Here is a 26,618-nt window from a genome sequence, read left to right as displayed (position 1 = left end):
AGGCCAAGTGCCGGGTCCTGCACTTGGGTCACAACAACCCCCTGCAACGCTACAGGCTTGGGGAAGAGTGGCTGGAAAGGTGCCCTGGGGAAAAGGGCCTGGGGGTGTTGGTTGAGAGCTGCCTGAACATGAGCCAGCAGAGTGCCCAGGTGGCCAAGAAGGCCAATGGCATCCTGGCTTGTATCAGCAATGGTGTGGCCAGCAGGAGCAGGGCAGTGATTGTCCCCCTGTACTCGGCACTGGTGAGGCCACACCTTGAGCACTGTGTCCCGTTTTGGGCCCCTCATTTCAAGAAGGACACTGAGGTGCTGGAGTGTGTCCAAAGAAGGGCAACGATGCTGGTGAAGGGTCTAGGGAACAAGGCCTACGATGAGTGGCTGAGGGAACTGGGGTTGTTTAGTCTGGTGAAAAGGAGGCTACAACTACTTGAAAGGAGGTTGTAGCAAGGTGGGGGTTGGTCTCTTCTCTCAAGTAACAAGCAATAGGATGAGAGGGAACGGCCTCAAGTTCTGTCAGGGGAGGTTTAGGCTGGACATTAGGAAAAATTTCCTTATCCATCTACAAGAAGGGCCAGAAGGAGGACCTGGGGAACTACAGTGATGTGGAGGTTGGACTGTTCTCCCAGATAACAAGAGTAAATGGCCTCAAGTTGCACCAGCGTAGGTTTAGGCTGGATATTAGGAAAAAGATCTTGTGCAGAAAGGCTTATCAAGCAATGGAACAGGCTGTCCAGAGCAGTGGTGAAGTCACCATCCTTGGAGGTATTTAAAAAACATATAGATGAGGTGCTGAGGGATGTGGCTTAGTGGTGACTGGCAGTGCTGGCTTAGCAGTTGGACTTGATCTTGAAGGTCCCTTCCAATCAAAACGATTCTGTGATTCTTGATAGGTAATGAAAGACAGGGAGACACTAGCAATCATACCAAGAAAACCTCGTATCCCCTAAAATTCTGTGGCTACTGGTATATGACTTTTACTAAACCTCTCACTACAGAAGTTTAAATACCCTAGCATGGAATACTCAAAGGCCAGGAAAGAATATCCTAAATTAATAGTCAATAACAGATGACACTTCCACTGAGCAAGAGATTATTAATTTAATGTTCTTTTCTTTTTTAAAACAGCAGCTAACGTCAGACCAACACTGAAGAAACACACTGTGTATACTGATCACCTCCTTATCACTACATACTGCATAATTTACAAAAGGTAGAAATAACACCCTATGAAGAAACAGATTATTATCCACTCTAGAGTGAAGCACTGTAAATTATATTCAGTCATCATAGCTGCATCATCCAAGATTTGGTTAGTAGGCAGCTTTTGATGCTCTGCAAAACCACATGACGTTCTCTCTCACACACATTTCTTCAGTTTCAAATCAAGGTAAAACTCTTTTTGACTATTGTGACACTGGCACTGTGCTCAAGGACACAACTTTACAAATGCTGGCACGCAGATAAATCCAGGTTACCTGATGTGGGGCTGGACATGGAGGCTGCAGCTGGCTTTCGTTTCCTCTTGATGTCCATTGAACATGGTGGTCCCAGGTGTATATTTGCTTGCCTATGGAGAAATTAAAACAAATTAAACTCTGTTCCGTTATCACCTTCCCATAAGACTCTGGTCAATCACCCTCCAACTCCCACCTTCCCATCAACTTCTTAACTAGTAGGCAACACAAATCAAAAGCTTCTCAGGGAAGTTTTGCTCACACTGTTAGTTAATATATGATTACGCTCTTTTAAGAGCTCACGCACATAAACTGCTCAGAAGAATAATTATTTCTTCAAAGGATCTGGTTTTGTATTAACTTTAAAATAACTCTTTGCATAAGCAAACATGGTATCGAGTAAGTTCATAAAGTTAGGAATGCAAAACTGTCTCATGCATTTTCAAAATTAAGGTTTCCTTATCAAACTGCTGTGAAAACAGCTGAATCTGGCTTACAGCAATACTGCCTTTCTGCCCTGGAAACTGGCTGAAAAGCATAACCTGTCCCAGTCCTATCAACTGTTAAGTTTGAAGCCTACTGATGACCACTTCAGTTTAGCCATTTGCCAGTTGAGAAGAAATTGGTGTTATTGGTACTGACTTGAACTGAGCACTTCTCCAAATTCTAGATATGGGAAGAAGAGAAGTTGAGTTCAGAAAAGACAGTCTTGGCAGCAGACCAGAGAACTTTCTCAAATACAATCCGTAACGAATACAAATGCGTAACTGAGCAATGACGTTGGGTTCAAATCCCTGCTTTGTCTGAGATAACAGAGTTTCTTTGACATGTTCCTTAGTCACTCTCTGCATCATATCTGACGTGCAAAATGCAGAACTACAGCGCAAACAAAATCCATTAAAGACTGTGAGGTATTTACACAGTGTAAAGATTGGAACCATATAAATTTTGATGATTAAGCTATGAAAAGCTTCTGTGTCTTCACAGCTTGTTATTCTGATTAAAAAAACCCGAAAGTTTAACAAATGCATTTATTGAGTACTGAAATCTTCTACAGATAACAAAAGTTCATGGCTTCATATTTCTATGTCAAAATCTACTTTAAAAGAAAAAACAGCATATTTATCACATATACAATTTTAGGTGCTGAATTCTGAATTTTTCCAAAACCAAAGCATTCTGTTGTAGCTACACAGAACAGTGCAAGGAGCACAAAAAATCTCCTATACCAGCCAAGACTATTAATTGTTTGAATGCTGCTGGGTCCACCTACTTAGCTATAACAAATGTGCAACTGCAAAATAAGAAAGAAATATCTACTGTTCTGTCTTCTCAACTAAAATTCTAAAGGTCTACAAGAAGTCTACAAGATCTGTCATCTAAATCTGACGTCAAGGAATAGTTTAAAAAATTTTCAATTGGGCTAAGTTCCACTGACAGACAATTTTTCAAATCTGGGAACATATATTAATATAACCAGACACAGAATTCTCCTGAAAACATGAACTAAAGGCTTTCGAAAATACCAGCATACCTATAGACCGCATATTCAGATCCTGTGTTTGTACACACAAGTAACTAACCTGTAAGGGACGTCACATATGCTAAAAACTGCTTTTGTACGTGATTATGACAGCGGCTATATAGTATTTTAGTACAGCTCTACCATATATTCTGAAACATCTCGGCACACACATAGCCCAAGGAAAAGATAGTCTCAAGGAAGTGGAACTTGAGTTTTTTATTTTGCATCAGGGACACAGTATTAGATTACTAACTAGATGACTACATAATTATATATAATAATCCAACTCATCTTATCACACAATAATAATAAGGTTCCCTTTTTAGTTTTATGAACTTACACCAACATTAGCCAGCTGATCCTTCGTGAGAATTACTACAGACTAGGAAAGAAATACGCACTAACGTTTCCAAGAGACTTTAGGTGATCTTTCCCAGTTTACAAATGTTACAGTTAAATTTCTAATAAAAGTTCCTGGCTCTCTGCTCCATGCTCAGACCACCTTTATCTCACAATTATACAAGGGGGAGGAAAATAAAAAGAAAAACAGAATATGAGAATCTCAAAATCCCTTCTTGTACTGTAACTAAAGGCAAATCATACTCCAGCTGGAGACCAGTGGCAAGGACACTGCATCTAGCTGCCCTGCCTCTAACGCACAAAGGCTCAGAGGTCATAAATTGTCTCTGTAACATGTATTTCATTCAGGTTTACCCTTATTGATCACTCACACTTCGGTTAGTAAATCAGGAACCTATTGATTACTCACTGCCTCTGACTGACCTGGTGGTAAATGTGTCAGTTTCAAGTGGCTGCTGCACTCTGGGCACCGTAAATCTGCATACAAGGGATCTCCAGGTGGTAGGTACCTTGCGAGAGGAGAGCAGCAGAGGAATGCACACAGGGATGACAGTCCTCACTGAGACACACACAGAAATGGTGTCTGAGGTATAATGTATGAAATATGCATTTTTTGGTAGATATCACACTCTTCAATCTAATTTTCTAATCGCTAGCTTGCATACAAGTAGTCTATCGATAAAATAATAGAATTTGTGATTCCAGTTTAACAGCAGACTCCAAGAAACATCATGTCCAGGAAAGTCAGGTCATGGATAAGCACAGCACTCAACATTGCAGTGGACAGGCTGAACTGTAAATCATGAAAATCTCACTGACAGGCTGCATCCATGAATTAGTTTTTCTGCCAAAGATTAATTTTAACAACTCTGAGTAGTTTAAAAGTGACTCTGAAGTAGAATAGAACACGTCTGAGAGGGAAGTCTGACAGAAAATGCAGATTCATGCACTGACATGTGAAGAAGTCTGGGAAAAAGTCTGAGGCACAAAGCTTTGTGTGATTAAAAAAAACTGGGCCTAAACTGAAAAACTAGAATAGTACTTACTCTGTCTTTACTCCAGTCTCTTCTGCTAGGCTTCTATACTTTCTTCAGTGAGAAAATAACGGACTGATTACTTTTGGACTACAGCTGGTTGATTACAGGAAAAAACAAAGTTTCAGTGCTTAGTCATAATTGGATCTGCTGGATCACAGTGACCAGAGACGAATGTGAAAACCTAGTTTACAGTCTAGAGAGGACTGCAATTCTAACCTGGGAATAGAAAAAGCAGAACACGGCTGAAGAGACAAAGCAACTACGCCAATGGCTGCAAAACATCCAACTCACACTGCAGCCTCTCACTGCCAGGAGTTAGTGAACAAAAAATTACATACATATGGGAAAAAATAATTTTATATGAAAAAAACAACTACTGTGCCTTTCTGATAGTGATGATTTTTTTTTTGTCTCTTATTAACATGGTACTTTAGGTACCTGATTCTGCATGCAGGTCACGCTGGAGAAAGGAAGTTTTGCTACGCAGATCGCTGTGATTCATTGCTGTCTCTACTGTGTTAGGAGTAATGCTTCCTTTCTTTTCTTTTCCACATAATTATTCCATTATTTTTTTTTATAGTGAAATGTAATTGCACACACCAGGCTGCGATCTCACTCCTACAGTTCTAGGTGACCATATGCTGGACCATGGGCTCACAGGAGCTTGCCACTATTTTACATTTACGACAGACTTTCATCAGAAAATTAGGATTGGCGGTACAATCTGTGGGAGATGATACAGAGCACAAGCAGACACCAGCCCACACAAAACCTTATTAAAGGCCATGAGGCCCATGAAACCTTCACCACCTGTGAAGAAAAGTCTAGACTGTAAGGTGAAGTCCACTCTCAACTGCCTCAATCTCACAACAGAGGTCTCTGAGAAGATCCTACAGAGCTATCTGCAACCATCTGTGGCCGCCTTGGAGGCAGGAAGCACATCGCACACTTGGGGATGTATGCCTCTCGCTGTAATCTCACATAATCCACCTTCCCTGCTGACAATCTTTAGTCTAAGCTTATCCTTAGGGGAAACAAAGAACTTGGACTACATAGTGAAAGTGAGAGGCAGTCATCAATCTACCATCATACAAGGGATACTATAATCCTCATGTTAAAGTAAACGTCCAACAGAGACAGCCCTCTAACAGGGATACTGCTCCTAAAACTCCACACGACCCAGCTGCTGCTGTTGTGATGCTGTGTTCCCATCAAACACAGGCTAAATAAAAAGCTCTTTCTCTAAGCCCTGAGTTTTTACCTGAGGCTGTTGATGGTGGCTTCACAAAATTAATAGTAAAAGTGGAGCTTTTCTTCCTATTTGACTGTAGAGCCAGCTGGGCACCAAGGTCTAATCTGCACGTAACACGTGTAAATCAACACAAGTTCCTCAACCAACCTGCACACAAAGCTCCCATGCACGTAAGCGGTTCCTGCTATCACATTACACTGCAGGGAATTCCTACGCACAGTAGTTTCTGTACCCTGCAGAGCCTCACGTGAGGGCTTCTGGAGCACATTTTCAGATTCTAAAATTACTAGCAGGTCAGCTCACTTCTTAAATCATCCTAACCTAATAGGTCTTTATACAGCAGCAGTCTGCTCGCCAAGTAAGCATTCCATTGATGTAGCAACTCCATTCCTAAAAGTTCGCATGTGACAAATAAAAGCCAACACATTTGCTTCTAGTTTTCCATGTAAGCATTCTAAGCAGAGACAATGTGATCCCATATATTGCATTCTCCATTTTCACACCAAATCACATGATATCTGTGACAGAAAGAGTCCTGATATTTGTCAGAGCAGCTGAGTACATGGATTTGATAATGGCAGCATGCTTCATAGGCAAAGAAAGCAATAGCAAGTTTACAAAAGGAAGTAAACAAGTAAAAAAAGGAAGATACAAAACGTGCTTGAGCTAAATGGAAAAAAGACTTTAAAAGAACTAGGGAGAAAGATGCCTAAAGCAGTTGACAGCAGACATTTTTACATAAAGACAGTTCCAGGAAGATGAAGATGTGTGGATAGGTTGCGTGGAATGAACTGGATACCATCCTGGTCACGTGGGAAAGCATAAAATTGTGAACATCTGTTCACTCCTTCAGCTGCCTCAGGAAAGGCTTGACATTGTGGGCAGCCCCTGTACTTCCACATGCTTGGGTAAGAGGCAGAAATGTTGGTATCTCTGCAGAGATACAGAAAAGAAAGAATAAGATTTGCTTTGACAAGGATATATGTAGAGCTGGAACTACAATTAGAGACATTCAAGCCTTTTCACTCTAACAGCACCACCAAATCCAGGACATGGAGCAACCGGCAGTTTTCCAGGAAATTATCACTCATACCTTTAGATGCTTTTCATGTGTTCCAGACAAGACGAGAAATTTGCTTCTAAACCAAATTAAACTCTAGGTTTATGATTCAAATTAACTGAGAGTGAGAACAAAGCGATTTTCTTTGATTCTTCTGTACTGTTCAGAGGTGTCTCTAACAAATCTTCAAATCTCCACCTTCAACATCTACTTGCCATCTGAGGTCCACTTTTCCTATGACCTCCAGAGAGAACATTTAGTTGAGTTTTTCACCCATAACCCTATTTTCAAGGCTAGGCAAATAAATGGCATGAAGGACAGTTTATCTTCTTCCTTCCTCTCTTATTCTACATGCTGTTCAAACTCAAACTGAAGGGAACGTTGGCTCTAGGCTCTTGTGACACCCTTACCCTGCCTCAAGGATATAACATTGCACCAACTAACGATCTATAATGTCTTCCTACTGATAGAGCCATTGAATAACCAAAATCTAGTAAGATATTCTGCTCTAGCCTGTACAAAATACTCTTAAGCAGAAGGAGTGCAGGAAAAACATTCTGTTCAGACCACTCCTGGGAGAACCCAAAGAGGCTGCCAGAAAGGCAAATGGGCAGAGGGGAAAGAGGGGAAGGATCTCTTAAGTTGTCCATGCAAGTCTCTACTGGCTTGCTTTGACAGCCTGCATTGTGAAGCTGAAACCTTAACAGACAAGACACGATTAGCAAATGCTCTGTACTCTTAAAGGAGACTAATTATAGGCATGTGAAAAAAGGAAGAGATCCCTGAGGTACTCTTTCTTGCATACCTCCCAAGAGGCAGCAGGGCCATTAAAAACTCCATGATGAAGAGGAAAAACAGCCTGGGAACAGCCAGGAGGCAATACAGGAAATTAATACACCAGCTGTCTCTTGGGAGAACTGCAAGAAAGCAGGAAACTCTCCTTGCTTCACAAAATAAAATTATACCACTAATGATAACAGTTACCAAACACAGAAAACTGCTTCTAATGATGGGTGTAAAATTCCCAGTGCTGTGCACACACTTTGAATGAAATCTCTTCTCATCACAGACATAAAGCAAGAAAGGTAATCTTGGTAGTGTACAATTTATACAGCCTTTCAAATTAGACTTCCCAAGGAACCCTCCACATAGAACCTCCTCCTTGACACTGAAAAGGCTTTCTTGAACCTCCCCAGCTGTGCTCGGTATTCTGGCCTACAGCACTGCTTAAACAAAGCACTGAGTTACCAGTCTTCCAGATAAACTGCACCAAAATCCATCACTGAGACAAAGAAAACCTTTCCATGGGAGAGAAAAGACTCCGCCTGGTAACTATATTTCATTGAACACTTTCACAATAGCCGAAACTAAACAGAGATAATTCTGCGTGGCACCACGGGCATCAGGCTGAAGAAATGGGATGTCTACTACTTTAATACATTTTACATCATTCTCAGGGATTAGCTTCCCACACACATACCATTCTGACAAATTTCTGTGCAGAGTTTCTCCAGGATGAGGTGTGAGCTGTTAGGAGATTATTAAAGCATGCACTACTGGAATGGACTCCATCCATGGCCAAAGAAGAAGATGTTAACTGGGGCAATGACTGAACAATGCTCACAGAGATCCCTTGAACGTTCTGTAAGAACATGGACTACTAATAAGCTTGGCTCTCATAGCACCTAAAGACCAACTACTGTCAAGAAACTGTTCCTGTGAAGAACCAATTACCTTCTGTGCCCTCGGCAGCATCTTTACATAAAGAAAGCATTTTGCATCAGAGTTCAATCCTTGCCACATACATGGGGCTATATAACACATTCATTCTTCCCATGTTTCTGTCTCCTATACAAATTTGTGAGCACATTAAAATAGGAACTACTTTCTTAAACCGCAGACACTTAAAAACACAGCTGCCTCTGGGATGGGACAACTTCTCTGCCAACATTCAGCAACAATTCATTGGGGATTATGTTTGCCAGGACACCAGTTAACTAGACTACATATTCAATGACTACATATTCAGCAAAACCAAGCAAACATAATCCCACCACATTTAGAAATCCCTTGCCATAATCAGTAGCTTTGGAAAGGGCCTTCACTGATCATCATAAAGACAGTGATTCCATGGGTCTCTAGTCAGCAGGATTTGTCTAGCTCTCCTTTCTGGAAGACAGACTTCTGGAGTGCTCCAAGTAAAATACTCAAGGCACAAAAAATGTTATCCTAGCTGTAAACAAGGAGGCCAATCAATCCTCTTGCTTTATGGGCACAAAACATCCCCAGAGTGGGGCAAAAGCATAGAAATGAACAAATTTGTTGCTACACAATCTTCTGAATTCTTACTATTCGCATCCATTTGAATGTTTAAGAGCTGATTTCTTCCTCTCCCTTTTCAGCTTTAACATGCTGGCTACAGCAGCATGAGGTCATGGTTTGACATCACAAAATTTTCTCAAGAAGCCAGTGGGAGGAGAGGCTTTGTTGGATGGCTGCCAAGATTTCATTCAGATGCATACAACCTCAGTATATTTTTCATGCTCTATTTGCTAATTAACAAGGAAAAGACAGACATGAAGTTGAAAGTCCAGACATTTCTTTCAGATTTGGTCTTTCGTACAAAAAGCAGTATTGCACTATATAAGCAGTATTGCATCTCAAGTAAAGGCTCTGTCTTCTTGCACAAGAGCTCAAGGGCACCTTACCTTCAGGTAGTCACCTGCAGCATAAGAACAGGAGTCACTTCCAAGGCCAACTCTTGAATTTAATTTAGGATTAGTCAGCAGAAGCTGCCTGAACAGCCTATTATCCCCAACTATGCAGATTCAAATATATTTCGCTCAGTGTTTGGCCAGACCAGATTTAAATTTCAGCTATAGCAACAGACAAAGATATTACACCATTAGAGGTCACCTCAGGTGAGTTCTGAATCTGCTCAGAGGGTCTATTTTAGGCACCCAGGACACAAAAATGCCTTAGCATGACACCTACAAGAACTTGTCATCACTTTCCATCTCAACTTGTTCCAACTTTAATAGTGGGCAACAACACTATGCCCATTTGTACCTATACAACAGACTTGCAGCAAACCACTGCACGACCTAGAAAAAAAAAAATCACATTTATTTCTAGAAAACACAGCATGTTCTGTCTGTCATTCATTGTTTCATATACTCTAAGCACCAAGCGTATCGAGACTCTCAAATAATCTGCATCAGTATGTTTTATGTTAAGTTTGAACACAGACCTCCTAGGGAAAAAAGCATTAACTTCCAGGTACACGAGTAACGTTCAGACCACACAGTATGACTGAAGATAACCATGGGAAGGAAGTGAGACAACCTCAGCAGAGCAGAGCAAGGGAGTTACCTGGCAGTGCAGTGTGCTGGTGAACATCTTCGGTGGGAAGCATCAGCAAGCACATCCAGAGAATACAGAGGAGATAATGGATTGAACTGGAAAGTCAAGAGATTTTATTTAAGCAAAGCGTTAAAAGAAATAGTCTCCAGATATGGCTGCTCAGAAGTATTCCCTATAGTTGTTCATACAGTATCAGGAGACCCTTGAGACGCATCAGTGGGTGAGACTAGATGAGAACTGAGTCTCACTTCAGACAAAAGGCTAGCACAGGGTGCAACAGCAAATCTCATAACCATCTACTTACAACAGAGCCTTATAAGCGCACTCCTTTTTCAGCTGTCATTATTAACAATGCTGTTAATAACATAACAGCATACCCAAGTGCTCTACTGCTGCATGCCACGAGCAAGAAATCTGCCTCCCTTTCAGGAAGCCTCTTGTCTACCTTCACATTATAGAGAGAAAAAGTCACTGTTATGAATGGTGCAAGCAAAGAACTACCCACAGAGCAGTTCCAATATTCTCCGTGGCCATATGTATCACTGAAAGACCTCAAGAAGACTCAGGCCCACAGGTTCAGTTCACAATGAGCTCCCAATTCATTTCACAGCAAGTGAACTGCTCCTCCCACTCCCAACACCTTCTTTGCAAACAAACTTTCTTTGCAAACTTCTTAAAACTCATTTTTGAAGTACTGCATGGTCAGGCTAATCCTAGATCCTTTGTTAGACATACACTAGACAAATCCTGAAGACATCAAACATGTGCGAGACAGCTTGTAAAAGATGCAGCTCGTAAGATTTTTTACACAAGTCAGGACAGAAATGGAATAATCAAAAAATGCACGGATTCTATTTGTTTAATATGCAAGTAGAAGGTTTAGACTGGCAGTTTCTCTGAGGTACCTGCAGTAGACTCCCATTCAGCATTTCCTCTTTATTTATATTTCACACCACAAGCAGGATATTCATTTCCACCTGATTCGCAAAGCACCACACCAATCTCCAGAACACTTTGCTTGTATTAGTAGAGTTACTGATACATTTTGAAATAAAGACAAACGAATAATCCACAACCGTAGCAGGACTCATCATAAAAGCCATCTGCAACTCTAGAACTTGGTACTAGCCCTTGCCTTCAACCCTTCTGAGAAAGAAGAGGCACAAAGTTGCTGCTATCAGGGAGCTCCTCCTTAAGCTGCACTGTTAAGTTTACTGTCAGTGAAGTAACACTGCAACTGCACAGCAGGGAAGAATCACCAGTTACCCTCCATAGCTGATTCAAGCTCGTTTAAGAAAAACATAATAAATTTATTTTGGTCATTTTAAAGATTATATAGTTATCATTCTTATCTTTAGCAATAAAAAAGTGGTACATGAAATATTTTCAGTAATGGAAAAACAGACAATTGCACAAAGCTGTGAGAATTATTACTTGACATTATGTATTTTAGTCACCTGAAGGGTAACACAGATTTCAATTCTACTACTCACCAACTATAAAACAGTTTGCAAGGAATAGGAGGGAGTGTGCATGGCTAAGAATACCGCTATAACACAACTGCTCAAATAAAAGATCCTTTTTGCTTTCTGCAGTTAAGAACGTAAGTTCTTATATCTTAAGTAAAAAAGTCTCCTGTCACTGAAACTATGAAGGACTTACTGGAGAATATAAAAGTGCATATACAAGAGTTTCAGTAACAAGATCACTTATTTCTCTTGCTTATCACCTATTACATTTCCCGTTCTGGCTGCTATTTAACTACAATCAGCTCACCGTTTTTTTCCCTTCTCTGTTGTTGAGACTATTGGGTAGAATTCTGAGTAAAACAAGGCAGAACAAAGCATTTAAAAAGCGAAAAATGTTCCCATTCTTATGGAATTTTGAGAGGCCAAAGGTCCTCCTGCCAAAAGGTATTTTCCCTTCCACTCACTGCCAGAGTGGAAGGCCTATACTAACCTGAAACAGAGACAAACAAAAGCAGGTCTTGAGCTATTCAGCTTAAAGAGACAATGTAACGCTTGAGACATCGGTTGTATTCAAAGCCCAGAAGACATCAGTTAGCAAAATGAGAAGGGACACAGCAGCCTCACCTCACGTGCACAGGCCATAGTGTGTGGGAAATCGGAAGCTGGCACCTTGTTCTTTCTAGAGAGAAGGAAAACAGGAAAATAAAAAAGGTAGAGACAACTTACCTGGTTGCGATCTCTCTTCCCCATGGATGGTAACCAAAAACTGGAAGGAGGCAGAGTCGGGAGGACAGGTGGAAGCAATGCCAAGGAAGAAACAAACACGGTGGGGGAAAAAAAAAAAAGCAGAGAGTTGGGGGTAAGGAGAGAAGGGTAAGGCAAGAACAAAGAGGGAGAAGGAAAAAGATTAAACATCAGCAGGGCCCATATTAAAACCAACAAATTTCAGATACAAGGAAGAAAACTGGATAACATCAGCTGGTGAGAGCTGGACCCACTGTACTACAGTCAAGAGGTGCTATTCTTACCTATTCCATTGCCCAACAAGAACAGCATTAAAGGGATGCCAAAAGACAGGCACCATGACTATTTCCAGTGCTACAATTTAAACACGCTAATTGGGAAAGGAGACAGAACACCACAGAACGAGAGGGCAATTTTGCAGCCCTTGTCAACATCATTTCTGCAGTCTGGGTATGCGCCCATAGCATAACTCCACACAGAAGCTTTTTAACAAACTAACATGTAAGGCTCGATCTTCTCATACTGTGCAGAAGATCTGCAGTTATTGCAATGGCACATTATAAGGGAGGGGGAAAGAAAAAGCTTGCTGTAACCTAAAGGACATTTAAGCCGTGTCCTCACACCGGGGCAGCCTTATAAACAAAAGGGAAGTCAGGACTTGCAAAGAGGAAAACAGAGAAGCCATCACTAAAAGACTGCCTCCCATTCTACAGGTCACCGCATGCTTAAGTTAGAAGATGACCCTATAGCCTTTCCTTCCCTCCCAAAATTCTATAAAACAGCTGATAAAGGCCTTACTCTTTCTGTCGTGGATCACTAACAATATGACCTAGCCTCTCGGTGCCCAGAGTGCTCATGGAGGTCTCCTGAAACACAAAGACAGGTAAAAGGTTGCAGGGTCTTACACATGGGCAGACATAATAGTTTGCTGTTGCAAATAAAAATAGATATTACTCCCCTGGGTCACATCCTTTCCTTCCCAGCCCACTCTCAGCTAAACATTTTCACTATCTCCTTTTAGAGCCTCAACTGAGCTGATTTAACTAATTAGAATGACAAAAAAAAAAGAAGTTTTATTTGTGGAGCTCAGTTTTTATTATTTTAGTGATGATATATGCTTCTATAGAGGTGCACGAAGGGCTGAACCAGTACAAAGCATGCAGCACAAGGATGCAGTTAAGAACAGGGGAAATGGCTGAGAAGTGCTTATTTCCAGGTTGCTGGGGTCAGCTGGGCCAGCAACAGGCTGTGAAACAGGACTTCACACTGTCCTACTAACAATGGGGATTCACCAAGCACAGGTGAATGAATGAAACAAGGAGTATGCATGAGGCTTTTGCCATTTCTGAAAGCAGCAATTCAGCAGCAGGACCTCTAGGAGCTAAAGAAAAGGGAGATCCTAGGAGAAGCGACTTGCTCTGGGAGCACGTTTCTCCCTGCAAGACACTGACCTATGTATGTGCTTGATGCTAGCACACATGTACACACACAGCCTGAAGCACCAGCTGTTCATATCTGCATAGCAACTACCTCCAAGAAAGAAACATACTTTGCAGAAAGGGTCTGAAGATGAAAGTAAAAGGCTTTCACAGGTGAGATTTGGTTGTGCCAGGTACATAGGCAAAACACACTCAAAGTCTGGGGGGAGTTGTAGCAGCAGGGGTAAAAGATGGGCTATTTGTTACAGCAGGAAAATTATTAACTTAAAGTGCTGTAATGTTTAAATTTATGGTTTATTAATGTGTAAATTACAAGCTGTACTTCTGGTAATTAGCAGCTCGCTGGCAGGGAGCTCTGAATGAAACTCATTATTTATGATTACAATTTAGAGAGACATGGGGAAGGGGGAGCATGACCTGCACTGCAAATGACGAAGATCCCTTTAAGGTGATGAAGATGAATTAAACAAGTAAATATTATCCTTCTCATTTGGATCATTAGAGGTGCTGCTGACAGGCCCAACCGTTTGCAAGTGGCCTGAGGAACCCTACCCAAAGCCAGTCTCTTGCCAGCTGAGGATTCCTATTTTAAATGCTTGTTACAACTAGCAAGGCAAGTGGAAGAAAGAAGGGACAAACAAGGATCTTTCAAGTGTGACTGAACAGAAGGAAGAAGTCATATTCCTCTAGACACCAGGTCCCTCTAACACACGTTTCTAACAGACTGTCTCAAGCCAATATTTTCAAAAGAACAGAGCACATCCCAATAAAAGAAAAGCCAAACACAGCCAACACCTACCTTCTCAGAAACATCTTTTAGGACAGACAGCAGCACTCAACAGTCCAACATCTAAACCTGAGAAGGTGTATCCCTCCTCCTTTTAGAGAACACCCATGAGGTATTGCTTATTCCTTCAGAAAGAGGACTAATGCTTTGTTTGTTGTTTACCCTACATATAATAAACCTAGTCAATGGCTTTGGGTAACTTTGTCCACGTTATTTTGTCTCCTCACTAAAAACACAACTGCTACCAATTTCACTTCATTCCTATCAGTCTGCTTCCCTACCTAAAATGGGCCTTCCTTCACCGTTGAGTCACCCATCTGCCCTTGTAGTCTCAGATTATGAGCATGCACAATTCTCATGCCATCATAATTTTCCCCTACGTTCTGTCTAAATCTTCCTGATATTTTTGCTCTCTCATTCATCTTCGGACCTCCTTTCATACTGCTTTTAACACTGATCAACTGCCTTTGCCACTCCAAACCTGTCTTAAAATCCACTTAAGTCACTCAATCAACTTCTGAGAGTCAAAGCAGTTAAACAAATCAAACTATACATGAAACAAAAAAAGTATAGAGCCCCTTTCTGCAGAAAACAATTCACATGATATTTTAGAATAGTATGTCAGGAGTGATCAGCATTGGAAATATAAAATTATCATCTTGCAAAAGGGAATACCTTGCCAACAAGCCTCCTCCGACCTTTTCGGAGACAACGGGCAGCAGCTCCTGGAAGGCGATTCAGGCGAGCATGAAAACCTGCAAATTGAACCCAGAAAAACTGAACAACGAATACAGGACAAAACCTGACAGGAAACCTGTCAAAACCATCAGGGAAAACAGTTAGTTCAGTGGTGAAATCTCAGTGTTTCTCAATCTCCAAGAGACAGATATGCCAGTTTCGTCACAAATCAAATAAAACCCCTATCCTAAAAAAAGACGACTCAAAAATGTGGGCAGCTGGTATGAGTATTTTAGTATCCTCTCCAGTAGTGCAGCTATTTTTACTTGGATCATGAAAAAAACCAGATCACTACTGTAATTTTAAATTGCAGCACCTATGAAGACAAACTACTCTTGCCATCACACCAAAAGTACACAAACACATGACATTCCTTATGCACCTCACCTCTCTGAGCTGGCCTCGAGGGCAAAAGGAAATTAGAATCTGAGAGCTTGTCCAGGCCTGAATCAATCCGCTCCACTTCCGATCGGTGGTCAGCTCCCCACTTGGGAAGAAGGTTGGGGACAGTGAATCCTGGAACGCATTCTCCTTCATAAAACCAATCACTTTGCTCATCATCTCCTAAAGAAATAGGATGGAATTAGCCACAAGTAACAGCGTGCTCTGTGACAGTCCTACCAAATACTACAGGTAGGCATTTCTGAATGTAAAACAGCTAAAGTCTCATTAGGAATTCCTTCCTGAAGAGCCTTACATTTGCATTGTGTTTCAATGACCTACAGTAACTACAGGGCCTCACTAAATGCTTTAAACTAACCAACTCATCAGTCTACAGAATTTCGGTATAGAACAAAGTCCTCTTTACAGACCTGCCTAGGGCAGCTTTAGCACTCTGTTGCGACTGCATCTCATCAACCTTAGTTCAATGTTGTGTGATGTCTTATGCAAAACTCTTTCTCTGAAGTACTTACTGTGACAGAGGTAGAGACCAATTTGGCACACATTATAGGCTGTCACAGGAGAGACTTCACAACAGAAGACCAGGCTCATAGAGTAAGCAAAAGGAGCACACTCACTGATGAGAAAGATCCCTAGTCTCCTAAGGCACCAGGTAAGAGGAAAACACACAACTATTAGAAATGGTCACTTTGAGTGTAAGCACTAACCATGCTGTGAGTCTCTGAATCAAAATATCTTGGAACCTGTCACAACTACAAACCCCCTGCAAAGCTGGAGCACCCATGGAAGTCATGACCAAAGTCTCCATAAAGCAGGGTCACTGTAATTAATGCACTTGCAGTCTAAAACTGAGCTGCATCAGACGCCATGCAGAGTAAATCTGCCTGGCTGGAAATCCCCTGAGAGCAGTAGCACGTGAGCAGCATAAGAAAAAAGCAGGAAGTGGGCAAACAACCTGACATACTTAGCTTTTCAGAAGCCCAACTAATGAACAGTCCCATGAATCGCAAGGTTCTTCACCTTGCCTTAAAAAACTAGCACACCTGACTTGAATACTCCCATTTGCCTACCATTAAGTCTCAACTCAAGCTTCCCCACTTACCCTTCCCTAACAAGTTTCCCTCCTGACTGAAGTCCATTATGCCTACCCACACATCTTGCCAGACAAAAGAAAAAAAAATACAAGAAAGAGAAAAAAACCATCACTCTAGTAAGAATGCTGCAATCTTGCACATAAAAGAAGCAATGCAAAAAAGCATCTCCAACCAGAACAGGCAGAACAGCAGGAACACTTCATCCCAAAGGTCTACATTGCTTTTTATTTCTGTGATATGTCAGCTGACCTAGCATGCTTGTGGCAAATATATTTAAAAATATAAACATACCTACCTGCCTCATAGTAAATTAAAACTAAGTAGTGTTGGATAGTGCTTCTAAGTGATTATAATTAGTGAAAAAATATCCCTGTGGTTTTGGATCTATGAGCATAGTGCCCTGTCCTATCTCAAATCACTACTTTTGCACAACAAACTTTAATAATCAGGATCATATGCTAATACTTCAGTAATTTCCACTGTGAGAAATCTCAATGCATTTAACAACAGTGAAAAAAGCTTACAATCAAACTATAAACTAGAATCACTATCTACTCGCAGAAGTGCACTAGTAGCTGGAATTGCAAATATAACCTATTTAATTAGCAACAGCACAAATATTACATGATATAACCTCAAAAAGGAGGGGGGAAATACTATATTAAGTTTAAGTAAGAAGCTATCTTAAATTTCCCATTATTCAGTATGGAATTGTACTAGAAAACTATTCTGTGACAAATTAAAAAAAAAATTGTGTTCTCTCCATCTCACTGGAGAACTGTTGTTTATTATTTACTTTTTGACTAGGAATTGTCTAAAAAAGGAAAAGGAGATGTTTCTTATTTAACCTGAAAGTGCAACAACATTTTTTTAACCCTTTTTAACATAACTGCAAGCTAAAACTTTTTGGCCAGAAACCTATTATAGTATAAATTGTTTGAACAGACAGAGGCCTGATGACTAGAACGTCAACTCTCTTCTAGTACCTAGACAGGGAAGACTGTAATTGGATTTTATTAATTTAAGTAGTATATTCTACATGCTCTTGTATACTGGGTATCCCAAGTAGCAGACAAAAGTTACTGTCAAAAATAAGGTATAAAACCAGGGCAAGTATATAGGGCAAGCACATAGACAAGTACATATATATATATACTACCCAGTCTACATCAATCTTGCCTCAGATGATGAAGAAAAACTCACCACTTCAGTAACCACCCTGCTTTGTCATCTGATATGCAAGTGCTCACTAATTTCAGCTCCCCCATAAGAGTCATCAGAGGACAAAAGGTGTGACTCTTCTGTTGCTTTTAAAGGATGGGAGGCTGGAAACAGTTATTTTTCAGCAAAGGTCAAAGCTGGTATTTGAAATCCCTACTCTCACGGAAAGTATTATAACTTCCTAAGATCACAACAGATCAGCCCTACAGCCTAACATATCATTAGAAAACACGCAAACATATTTGCTATCACTGAACACATAATTAGAGTTGCTATCATTGTGTTGCCTCACACACAGATACCTGGGTCAGTAACACACAAGCACAAGCAGCATTTCCTACAGAGTTGCTGATACTAATTTCTTACCACTCATATATTCCCAGAAGAGAGCTCCTCCAAATCTTAGCTTGTGAAATGTGACAGAATCAGAGTGCACACCAGCAGATGCACAGAATTACACGTCTCTAGGGTCACGTTCTGCTTGCTCCAAATATAATGGTCCTGAGTGCCTGTGTGCCTACTACGACCTCTTTCATACTTACTTCTACCATATCCCCCATAAACTGGACACTGTACTGTCACTGATAAATAAAACCAGATTACACGCCACACTCAAACCTCCTAAGACATCATTTCTACCACAGACATTGAAAATACTAATGTACAAGACCAAGGGAGAAACATATTTAAAGAACTAAAACCTATCTCGTATTACTGTTGTCATCTTAGCACAAGCCATTAGGTAACTCGTCAGTACTGACAGTTTCTTTCACATCGTCTCTTCCTGCAAACAATTAACAGATTCAGGCACTAATGGTTTGTAGACAATTAAAACACCTATAGAAACAAATTATAAGCACTGCTCTTTCATTATGGAGAGCCCTAAAACTTCTCTTGTATTTCTGTGTCTTTCCATAATAATAGCTTCTCATAGTCAAATATTATGGATATGATATACAAAGTATTTCAGCAGCACGAGTGTACTGTTATCAAAATTACACCTTTGTAGCCTCTAGTTCACTTCTTAACTTCTAGCCCCTCCCAGCCACTGGCCTGTCTCCCATACTTCCCTCTCTGTCCCACTTCAGCCATAGATCTTTCCCTGTATTTGTAAAGAAAGTAAAAGAAATTCCCCAGCAACATATGAGGGGACAGCTGTTACCTTGGCGGCCCTCATCATTGGTAAACAGGCCAGCATCACTGCTGCTGCACACACTGCTGGTTTCACTGGAACAAAAACAAACAAAAAATCCCATCGTTACAATTGCTTCACATACAAAACAAAAACCACTTTATTACAGTTTTCTAGCTTCTCTGAGCCCAAAGTACTTTACATATCTCACAAAAATTGCATCGTAAATACATGGCTGGCTCTAGCACAGGACATCATTGCTTTCTGTTAAAACCTAGCAATGCTGCATCACTTGAAAAGGAGTAGAATCCTGTATCTAGTCTAGTTCTAAGTTATCAAAAAGTAATTAATACAGCGGCATTTGCCTCAGGTACTAGAGTTAACAACCTAACTAAGACAATCTCTGGAATACTCACTAGGAAATTAAGTGCATTTAAAAGCTCTGTCCTTGGGTTACTTAACAGCCACTGAAAATCCTTTGAAGTTTTATACTTCAGATTCTTTTTTCTCAAGAATGTTATACAGGCACACAACTTCTTCCCCTTCCTCCACTCCCACCCCCCACACCCCAAATCTACAGCAACTTTTACTTTACTTGGAGGGAAGAGCAGGTGGTACATTTGCAATTCTTCAGCTAAATACCTTAGCACAGCACGACTTGATGCTGCTCAATGCAACCTTGTTACAGCACACTTCGCATTTGCTGAAGCAGTTACAGGAGACTTAATTCTTGAACCAAAGAATTAAACTACAAATTAATTTGTAGAAAGCCATTAATTGACTGTAAAGCTGGATGAATATTCGTAACAAAAGTACGTGCTCAGGTCAGCCCTAAGCATCTGATGGCTTTAATGATGATATTAAATCAATCTTTGGGCATTTTGAGCAATAATTCCTCTGATTTAGCTGAGATATATCAGGACAAACAGAAACTACTTGCTGAACACCCCCTTCGCACTAAGGCTTTAGATGCAAACATCAGGTATAATTCAGCAGTAGAATCAATCTCCAGTAAGGGTATGCTGTTAGAGAGCATCTCTGCATCCCTCTTTCCCAAGGAAATTGTATCATACTAGACACCTGGAGGATCACACTAGTCACCTAGAGACCTCTCAATTCAAAAGGCTGAAGGATGAGGGACCACAAGATATGTCACACCAAAGAACTGCAAGTGTGTAACAAAACGCTAATTTGTAAGCATATTACCGCCCTTAGAAAATGCACTCATGCTGGCTATCTACAAACCCTACAGCTTCATCATTCTATACGGGTCATTTAAACTTAAAGGATGAACAGCCTCTACACCGTTCCCACATTTCAGTATATAAGGTAATATCAAATTCCAAAGTTTGGCCATCCATTCACCCTCCCACATATACACAATGGCAATTAAGGTCAAGGACTGAGAACCGTGAGTCAGTCAGTTCACTCCTAGCTCTCCTACCAACACACTGTATAATTCTAGGCAACACTCTTTGTATGTCTGCTTTCCCTTTTGAAAGCCTGGATTAACAATCCTCTCAAGGATTCGGTGACTGCTTCATAAGGCTTTCAGCATTCTCAGAGATAAGGTGCCTGAGAAAGGAAAAAGCATTTTCAAAATGTTAAAGGTACCTTTCAGGCATCTTGCTGTACCAAGAGCTCTTTAGTTCCTTATAGGTACACATTACTACTAGCGCTTTACTGCAACAACTTTCACGGAACTCACCCTCTTCACTACCTCTTTTACACTTCAGGGCTGAACACAAGCTAGACTCCTACACATAAGCCTTTCTGCAGGACCACTGAGCACTGATTAATGACTTCCACTTGCAAAGGAGGCTACTTACCTTAACCATGAAATAATGAATGCTATTGATCCGACAAGCTACTGCTATAGAGTGTTATTGATCACCCAATCTTTGGTTAAAATGGTCCTCATTTAGCAATTTCACTGTCGCAAACACCTGGAGCAAAGCACGCTTATAATTAAATAGTTTGGGGAAGTTAAAGTGAGAGGTGATGGACAGAGATCTCAGGTTTCCCCCATTTATTCTTTTGCCTGAGCAATTGTTTGTGTCAGGAGGGATATTGATTTTCTATAAAAATAAGAAAACAAGAGGCACCAAGGGGCTGCAGAAGGTCAGGTTGGGCTGGAGAACAAGGGGAAGCTGAACACTCTGTCTTTGTCACTTGCCTTCCAAGAGAGAGGAATTTTTTCTTTACAAGACAGACTGGCCTCCAATTCATCAGCTTAGCCAGACTCTTGACTGCTACTGCAGGCTGTCATGGAAATAGCTCCCTTCCAAAGAGTAAACTGACTGTACTGCACAGTCAGGATGAGCACTGGTTACTCTCCCAGGCCAGAATATTGTATTGGTTTTGGCTGGGGTCGTTAAATCTTCCTCACAGTAGCTCTACGGTGCTATGTTTTGGATTTGTGACCAATTGCTGAACAGTGCGAAGGCTGTCTCTGTTTCTCACACTGCCCTGCCAGCAAGTAGGTTGGGTGTGCTGAGAGGGGACACAGCTGGGACAACTGACCCCAGCTGACCAAAGGGATATCCTACACCATATGACCTTGTGCTCAACAATAAAAGCTGAGGGAAAGCAAGGAGGAAGGGAGGACATTTGGAGCTAAAGCATTTGTCTTCCCAAATGATGGAGCCTTGCTTTCCTGGAAATGGCTAAACATCTGCCTGACGATGGGAAGTAGTGAGTGAATTCCTGCTTGCGTGCATAGTTTTTGCTTTACCTATTAAACCAACTTCACTTCAACACACAAGTTTTCTCACTTCTACTCTTCCTGTTCTCTCCCTCACCCCACTGTGGGGGAGTGAGCAAGGGGCTGTGTGGGTCTCTAGCTGCCTATCTGGGTTAAACCACAACAAATGCACCAGTGTGAAGCCAGGGAAGTCACACGGCATTGGTGAGTCAGTACAACCCCCAGCGTGAAAGTCACGTCAAAGGTTATGGCACTTGACAGCAGATTAGACAAAATGCACATCTCTCACTAGTAAGCACATCTTTCAAAGTGATCTTTCCAACAGCTCTTGTACTATGGTTTGTTCTGCCCTCGAGCCAAACCCAGACCATTCTGAGAGTACTCAGCTTAAACCAAGAGAAAGAACTTCAGCACTCAATATATAATTTGCCTTTGCTTTATTGCGGATGCAGGGAATCCCAAAGCATTAAGGAACAGAAGGGCAAGGTACTTCTAACAATCTTAGCAGTTAATTGTCACCTTTGGACAAATATACAAATGACTACTTAAACTAAGACCGCTTGCTTCCTCTATTGTCTCCACATGCATCTATAGATGACGCTTTAAGTCATGTCATTACCCAATTTAGAATCATCATCCTTCCCTCATCATGTGCCTGCATATTATCCCTTCTCTCAATTTGCATTCACCTCTTGCCACTCTTGTTCGGAAACAGTTTCAAAGATTTCATTTCGCACACCCTTTGAATCACAATACTGCAACACTTCCTCCAGGAAAAGATTAGATGCAATCCTACAATCAAACTAGAAAAACTACCTTCATATTAAGGATCCATAAGTCAGTGAATCTGAGTTTATCTACTGAATACAGTAGCTTTTCGATCTGACTTAGGGTAAAGAGCTTTCCAGAAAGCAGAGAAAATGCTGGATATTTTAGCATTTACAGGGATTCATTCCTGAGTAAGAAAGAAAAGCAAGTGTCAGTGGAAGGAAGGAAGAAGGTGGTGGAAAAAAAGAATTCTGAATATACACTTAGTTTGCATAAATACACATTAGTTTTGTGACACTTCACTGCTAGAGGAGTGAACAGTAGTGGAAACATCAGTTACAATGTGTTCCATTAATAAGCAGATCACCACAAACTACTTCAAAGTTCCACAACCTGTACCAGTCACTTTCCCTCCCATGAGCTTGTGATGACAACCATACCATTCACTCTGAGGCATTCGGTTTTCTTCTCCCTTCCTCAGGATATGCCCTTGCTATACACCCATACAAACTACTTCTCTTACAGTACCAGAGGAAACAGCTAGAGCACAGTAAGTGTGAGGTAAGCACAGCCAACTTCAATCTGCTGCTGGCAGCAAAGTGCTATATTTAGAGCAGCAGAGACTGAAGCATGATCCTTTACTGCTGTGAGAGATACTCTGCAGTGAAGAGGGTTGTATTTATTTCTCTGTCCAGCTTCGACCCTCCCTACTGAGTCATGGCACAGATCACACACGTGGTGTTGGAGAGGTCAAATATCCCAACCCCTGGCTCAATCTCAAGGATTTGGCAGCAGATGGTGAATGTCATTTGATGCAGACACTTGCACAATAATTAGCTTGAGAGCAAGGGACAACTGAGACAGAACAAAGCGACTTTCCAGCACGGTCCTCAAGTAACAGCTCAGACAAAGCTGTTTATTTACGCTTTCAAAGGCTGTCACAAATAAAGCCTGGATGAAAGCCTGCTGGTTTAAGATCAAGTTTGACATTATGGAACAGACTGATTGGTGGGGAAAAAAACCCTCAAGGAACACTGTCCATCACTGCGACATCCCGTAAGGCTACCTCTCAGTCCATCACCACTGACATGCAACATCCAGGAGCTACTCAGCACATTTCCTTTTCTGGGCTACTAGCAAATAGCTCTGGAAAGATAAAAGTGCTTTTAACAACTAGTAGCAAAAAGACATCCACTAGTCTCTTGAAAAGGCCCACTTTGCACCCACTTTTTAAGCAAGCAATTAACACTTTTTAAGGAAAAAAACTACCACTTTTTTGCTACTTCCACCCCAGAATGGTTACACACAAACCACACTGATTCAGTCAATATGTAATAGTGGTCCCCCGGGTCACTATTACAACCTCTGAGGGTGTATTACAACCTATGATTTTCACAGTCACCCAGAAAATACCAGTGAGAAGTTGCACTTACAGCTCTCGATAACCAAGTGCCACCTGTCCACGCTGACAAACTGCAGAAGCTAGACAGACAGAACACTTAAATGAATCTTCACATATGGACAATCACACAATGATACTTTCCAAATCCCCTGTCCTCTGTCTGATAGTGTCTAACACAGTGGTTGCTTGAGGAAAGAATGTAAGACCACGTATATTCATTCCTCCAGCCAACTTCCTGAGTCAGATCTTCCACCTGGACTGTAATGCTTAATAGCCCCTGAATAAACCTGTGCTCCACATCCTCCTTTTGGACATATTTAAACTTTTCACCTCCAAAATGTCCCACAGCAGAGTTCCAAATCTCGTGTTTCACGAAAAAGAGTATTTTTTTGGTTTTGTTTTAAATGTTTCCTCAATGTCTTCTGCTTCTTACACAATGATAATTCACAAATAAACAAACCTATTCGCTTTCTGTATGCCATTCATTAAGTCTCCTCCATTTGATTCTCAGCAGTTTTTTCTTTTCTAACCTGAAAAATCTCTTGTATAGAAGCAGTTTTATAACAACAAATCTTCCTCAGAAAGAAGTCACACTCAAGGGGAGAACTTCCCAGGAATGACACACCCATGCAGACCGTGACATTTACGCTTCTCGTTTCACCTCTTCTGTGAGATTCTGCCACAAATTCAAAATTGGACAGGAAGGCATGCCAGACTCCACTGTTTGCACAGGCTTATCCTGTAACGCACGCAGGTTTCCTCCAACTTCTTTGTTGTCTCACTACATTTTCCCCATAGCTAGCATTTCAGGACCTTATCCAGATCCAACGAAGAGATACCAACAAGATGCTTTGACTGAAGTTCACACAGTTCCTGCACAGAGGGCTAAGTGTCACAATGGGAGATATGATCTGTTCTCTATTACTACTTATGGTAAAATCTGAAAACACAAAACTGACATCAGTTCATAGCAATCATGCAACACAAGTGCCAGTGGTGGATTTACTCTCCAAACCTCAGGCCACAAGCATGTCACTGCCCCAGCTGCAGGGCCACAGACATTTCAGAGGGTTCCTTGTGTAACGGGAGCCAGAAACACATCAGCTTGCCAACTCTTCAAGGAAGTGTTTTGGGTAATCAGTACAGCATTGACAGGAAAGACTTGGAAAAAATCTACAGTTTAGAAGTACCTGAGCTATTTCTCCTCTTCAAAAAGAGAACAGCATTGAATAATTTTGACAAGAATTTCCAAAAGCAAGGCACAGGATTTACAAGCAGCTGCAAGCAAGGCAGCCATCTGACTAGCACAGGGAAGAAACTGAGATCTCACCATTCTGACATGTTTTCATCGGAGCCCTGTTTCTGTTCATCAGCTTCACACTCCATCCGCTCCTTCCTTCCACCTTTGCTGAGGAAGGGCCTGGTCTCTCCTGATTCACAAAGACCATGAGTGGATGATGTCCAAGGGGCATTTTCTTTCCAGCGTGAAAGACGTTGTTTCTTGGCTGTCTTGAACCTGCAGCCCCTCTCATAATTCCACTCTGACACCCTGAGCTTTTGTTGGAGACTGGCAGCCACCTCAGATGTTACACGTTTGACTTTCCGTCGGCGTCTGAGAGGTCTACAGGGAGCGTTCTCTGTAAAGGAGTCTGACTCATGCCAAGAGTGTTGCTTGCTCCTCAGGGTGGCACTGAGAGATGGGTGTCGTTTGACCACTGCCATGTCATCAGAGTCACTGAAATTCGCTGTCAGCACCTCACGGCAATCCTTGACAGTGTCGTCCAAGCTTGACTCTGAGGCTTCACTGTAGCAGCAGGCATGCTCTGCCTGATGGGTGAAGTCTGAACGTCGTTTACGACCCCGTCTCTTGCGAAGCTGACGCCGCTGCTGCCGTGGGCTTAGGGCCATCTCTTCCCATAGCTCATCCAGCTTGTTTTGTTCTGAAGTCTGCTCTAAGGCTGAGGCCAAGTCATGCACCAGTTCATCCATTGGCAATGCCTGGTAAAAGTGACAACAAACAATCAGCACCAGACATAAATGCTGCTTCCAACACATCACTAGCCAGTATCCTACAGCCTTTTCAGCATTAAACAAGCTACGTACTTACTTTGGAGTTGCCTGGGAGAACCCAGTGCAGAACAACTGCTACTTCTTGAGCTATTGCTTACTTCTTCCTTTTGCAAGGGTTAAATCTCTCTTCTAACCACGGTAGCATGCTTCTGCAGCCGTTGAGTCAAGTGTTCTGTGTCTGAAAAGGCCTTAAGGTTCCATCTTTTGCGTTGAAGCAACATGGTCTATTACACATCTTAAGGGCATGAGACCCTACAACTAGTTCTCTATCTCGTGCCAGTAAGCCACAGAGAAGGGTTAGCCTGCTCAGCAAACAGATCGAGTCTTCCAAAAAGTAGACAAGTGGCAAAGCTGAGAGTAAAACAGATGGTGAAACAGGTAGTTTGCAAGCCAGCAACATTTCAACAGCAAAACAAGGCATGCAGGACCCTGTGTTCCTTAGAGCAGGGTGCATGAGACTGAGTCCCAAAACCTACTGCCAAAAAATCCCACCCCCTTCACCTCAAAGCTGTCAGCATACCAATCCCAAAGCCTCGGCCAAATCCCTCACCTCACAAACTCCCTCTCCCCACCCGCGCCCTGCAGAGGTGGGATTTCT

At 41.6% G+C, this 26,618-nt stretch overlaps 1 protein-coding gene across 2 annotated transcripts in view; it reads right to left on the bottom strand.

Moving 5' to 3' along the window:
• Positions 1–25,939, bottom strand: part of GPATCH2L (G patch domain containing 2-like) — a 32,224-nt gene extending 6,285 nt beyond the window's left edge. Inside the window, exons 1-8 of one of the 2 annotated variants that reach the window (XM_010131089.1) lie at positions 25,281–25,939; positions 19,107–19,171; positions 15,615–15,791; positions 15,165–15,244; positions 13,062–13,129; positions 12,246–12,285; positions 10,060–10,145; positions 1,475–1,566 (exon numbers count right to left, since the gene is read on the bottom strand). In XM_010131089.1, the coding sequence (XP_010129391.1) occupies positions 1,475–1,566; positions 10,060–10,145; positions 12,246–12,285; positions 13,062–13,129; positions 15,165–15,244; positions 15,615–15,791; positions 19,107–19,171; positions 25,281–25,939 (1,267 nt within the window). Of the gene's footprint in view, positions 1–1,474; positions 1,567–10,059; positions 10,146–12,143; positions 12,199–12,245; positions 12,286–13,061; positions 13,130–15,164; positions 15,245–15,614; positions 15,792–19,106; positions 19,172–25,280 lie in introns of both variants that reach the window. The other variant, XM_010131088.1, reaches the window with a different exon arrangement.
• Positions 25,940–26,618: the final 679 nt, after the last annotated feature.

The sequence above is a fragment of the Buceros rhinoceros genome, unplaced genomic scaffold, assembly GCF_000710305.1.
Source record: "Buceros rhinoceros silvestris isolate BGI_N320 unplaced genomic scaffold, ASM71030v1 scaffold13432, whole genome shotgun sequence".
NCBI classification, from domain to species: Eukaryota; Metazoa; Chordata; class Aves; order Bucerotiformes; family Bucerotidae; genus Buceros; species Buceros rhinoceros.
Note: the sequence above shows the minus strand (reverse complement) of the source record. Positions and strands in the feature narration are given on the sequence as shown.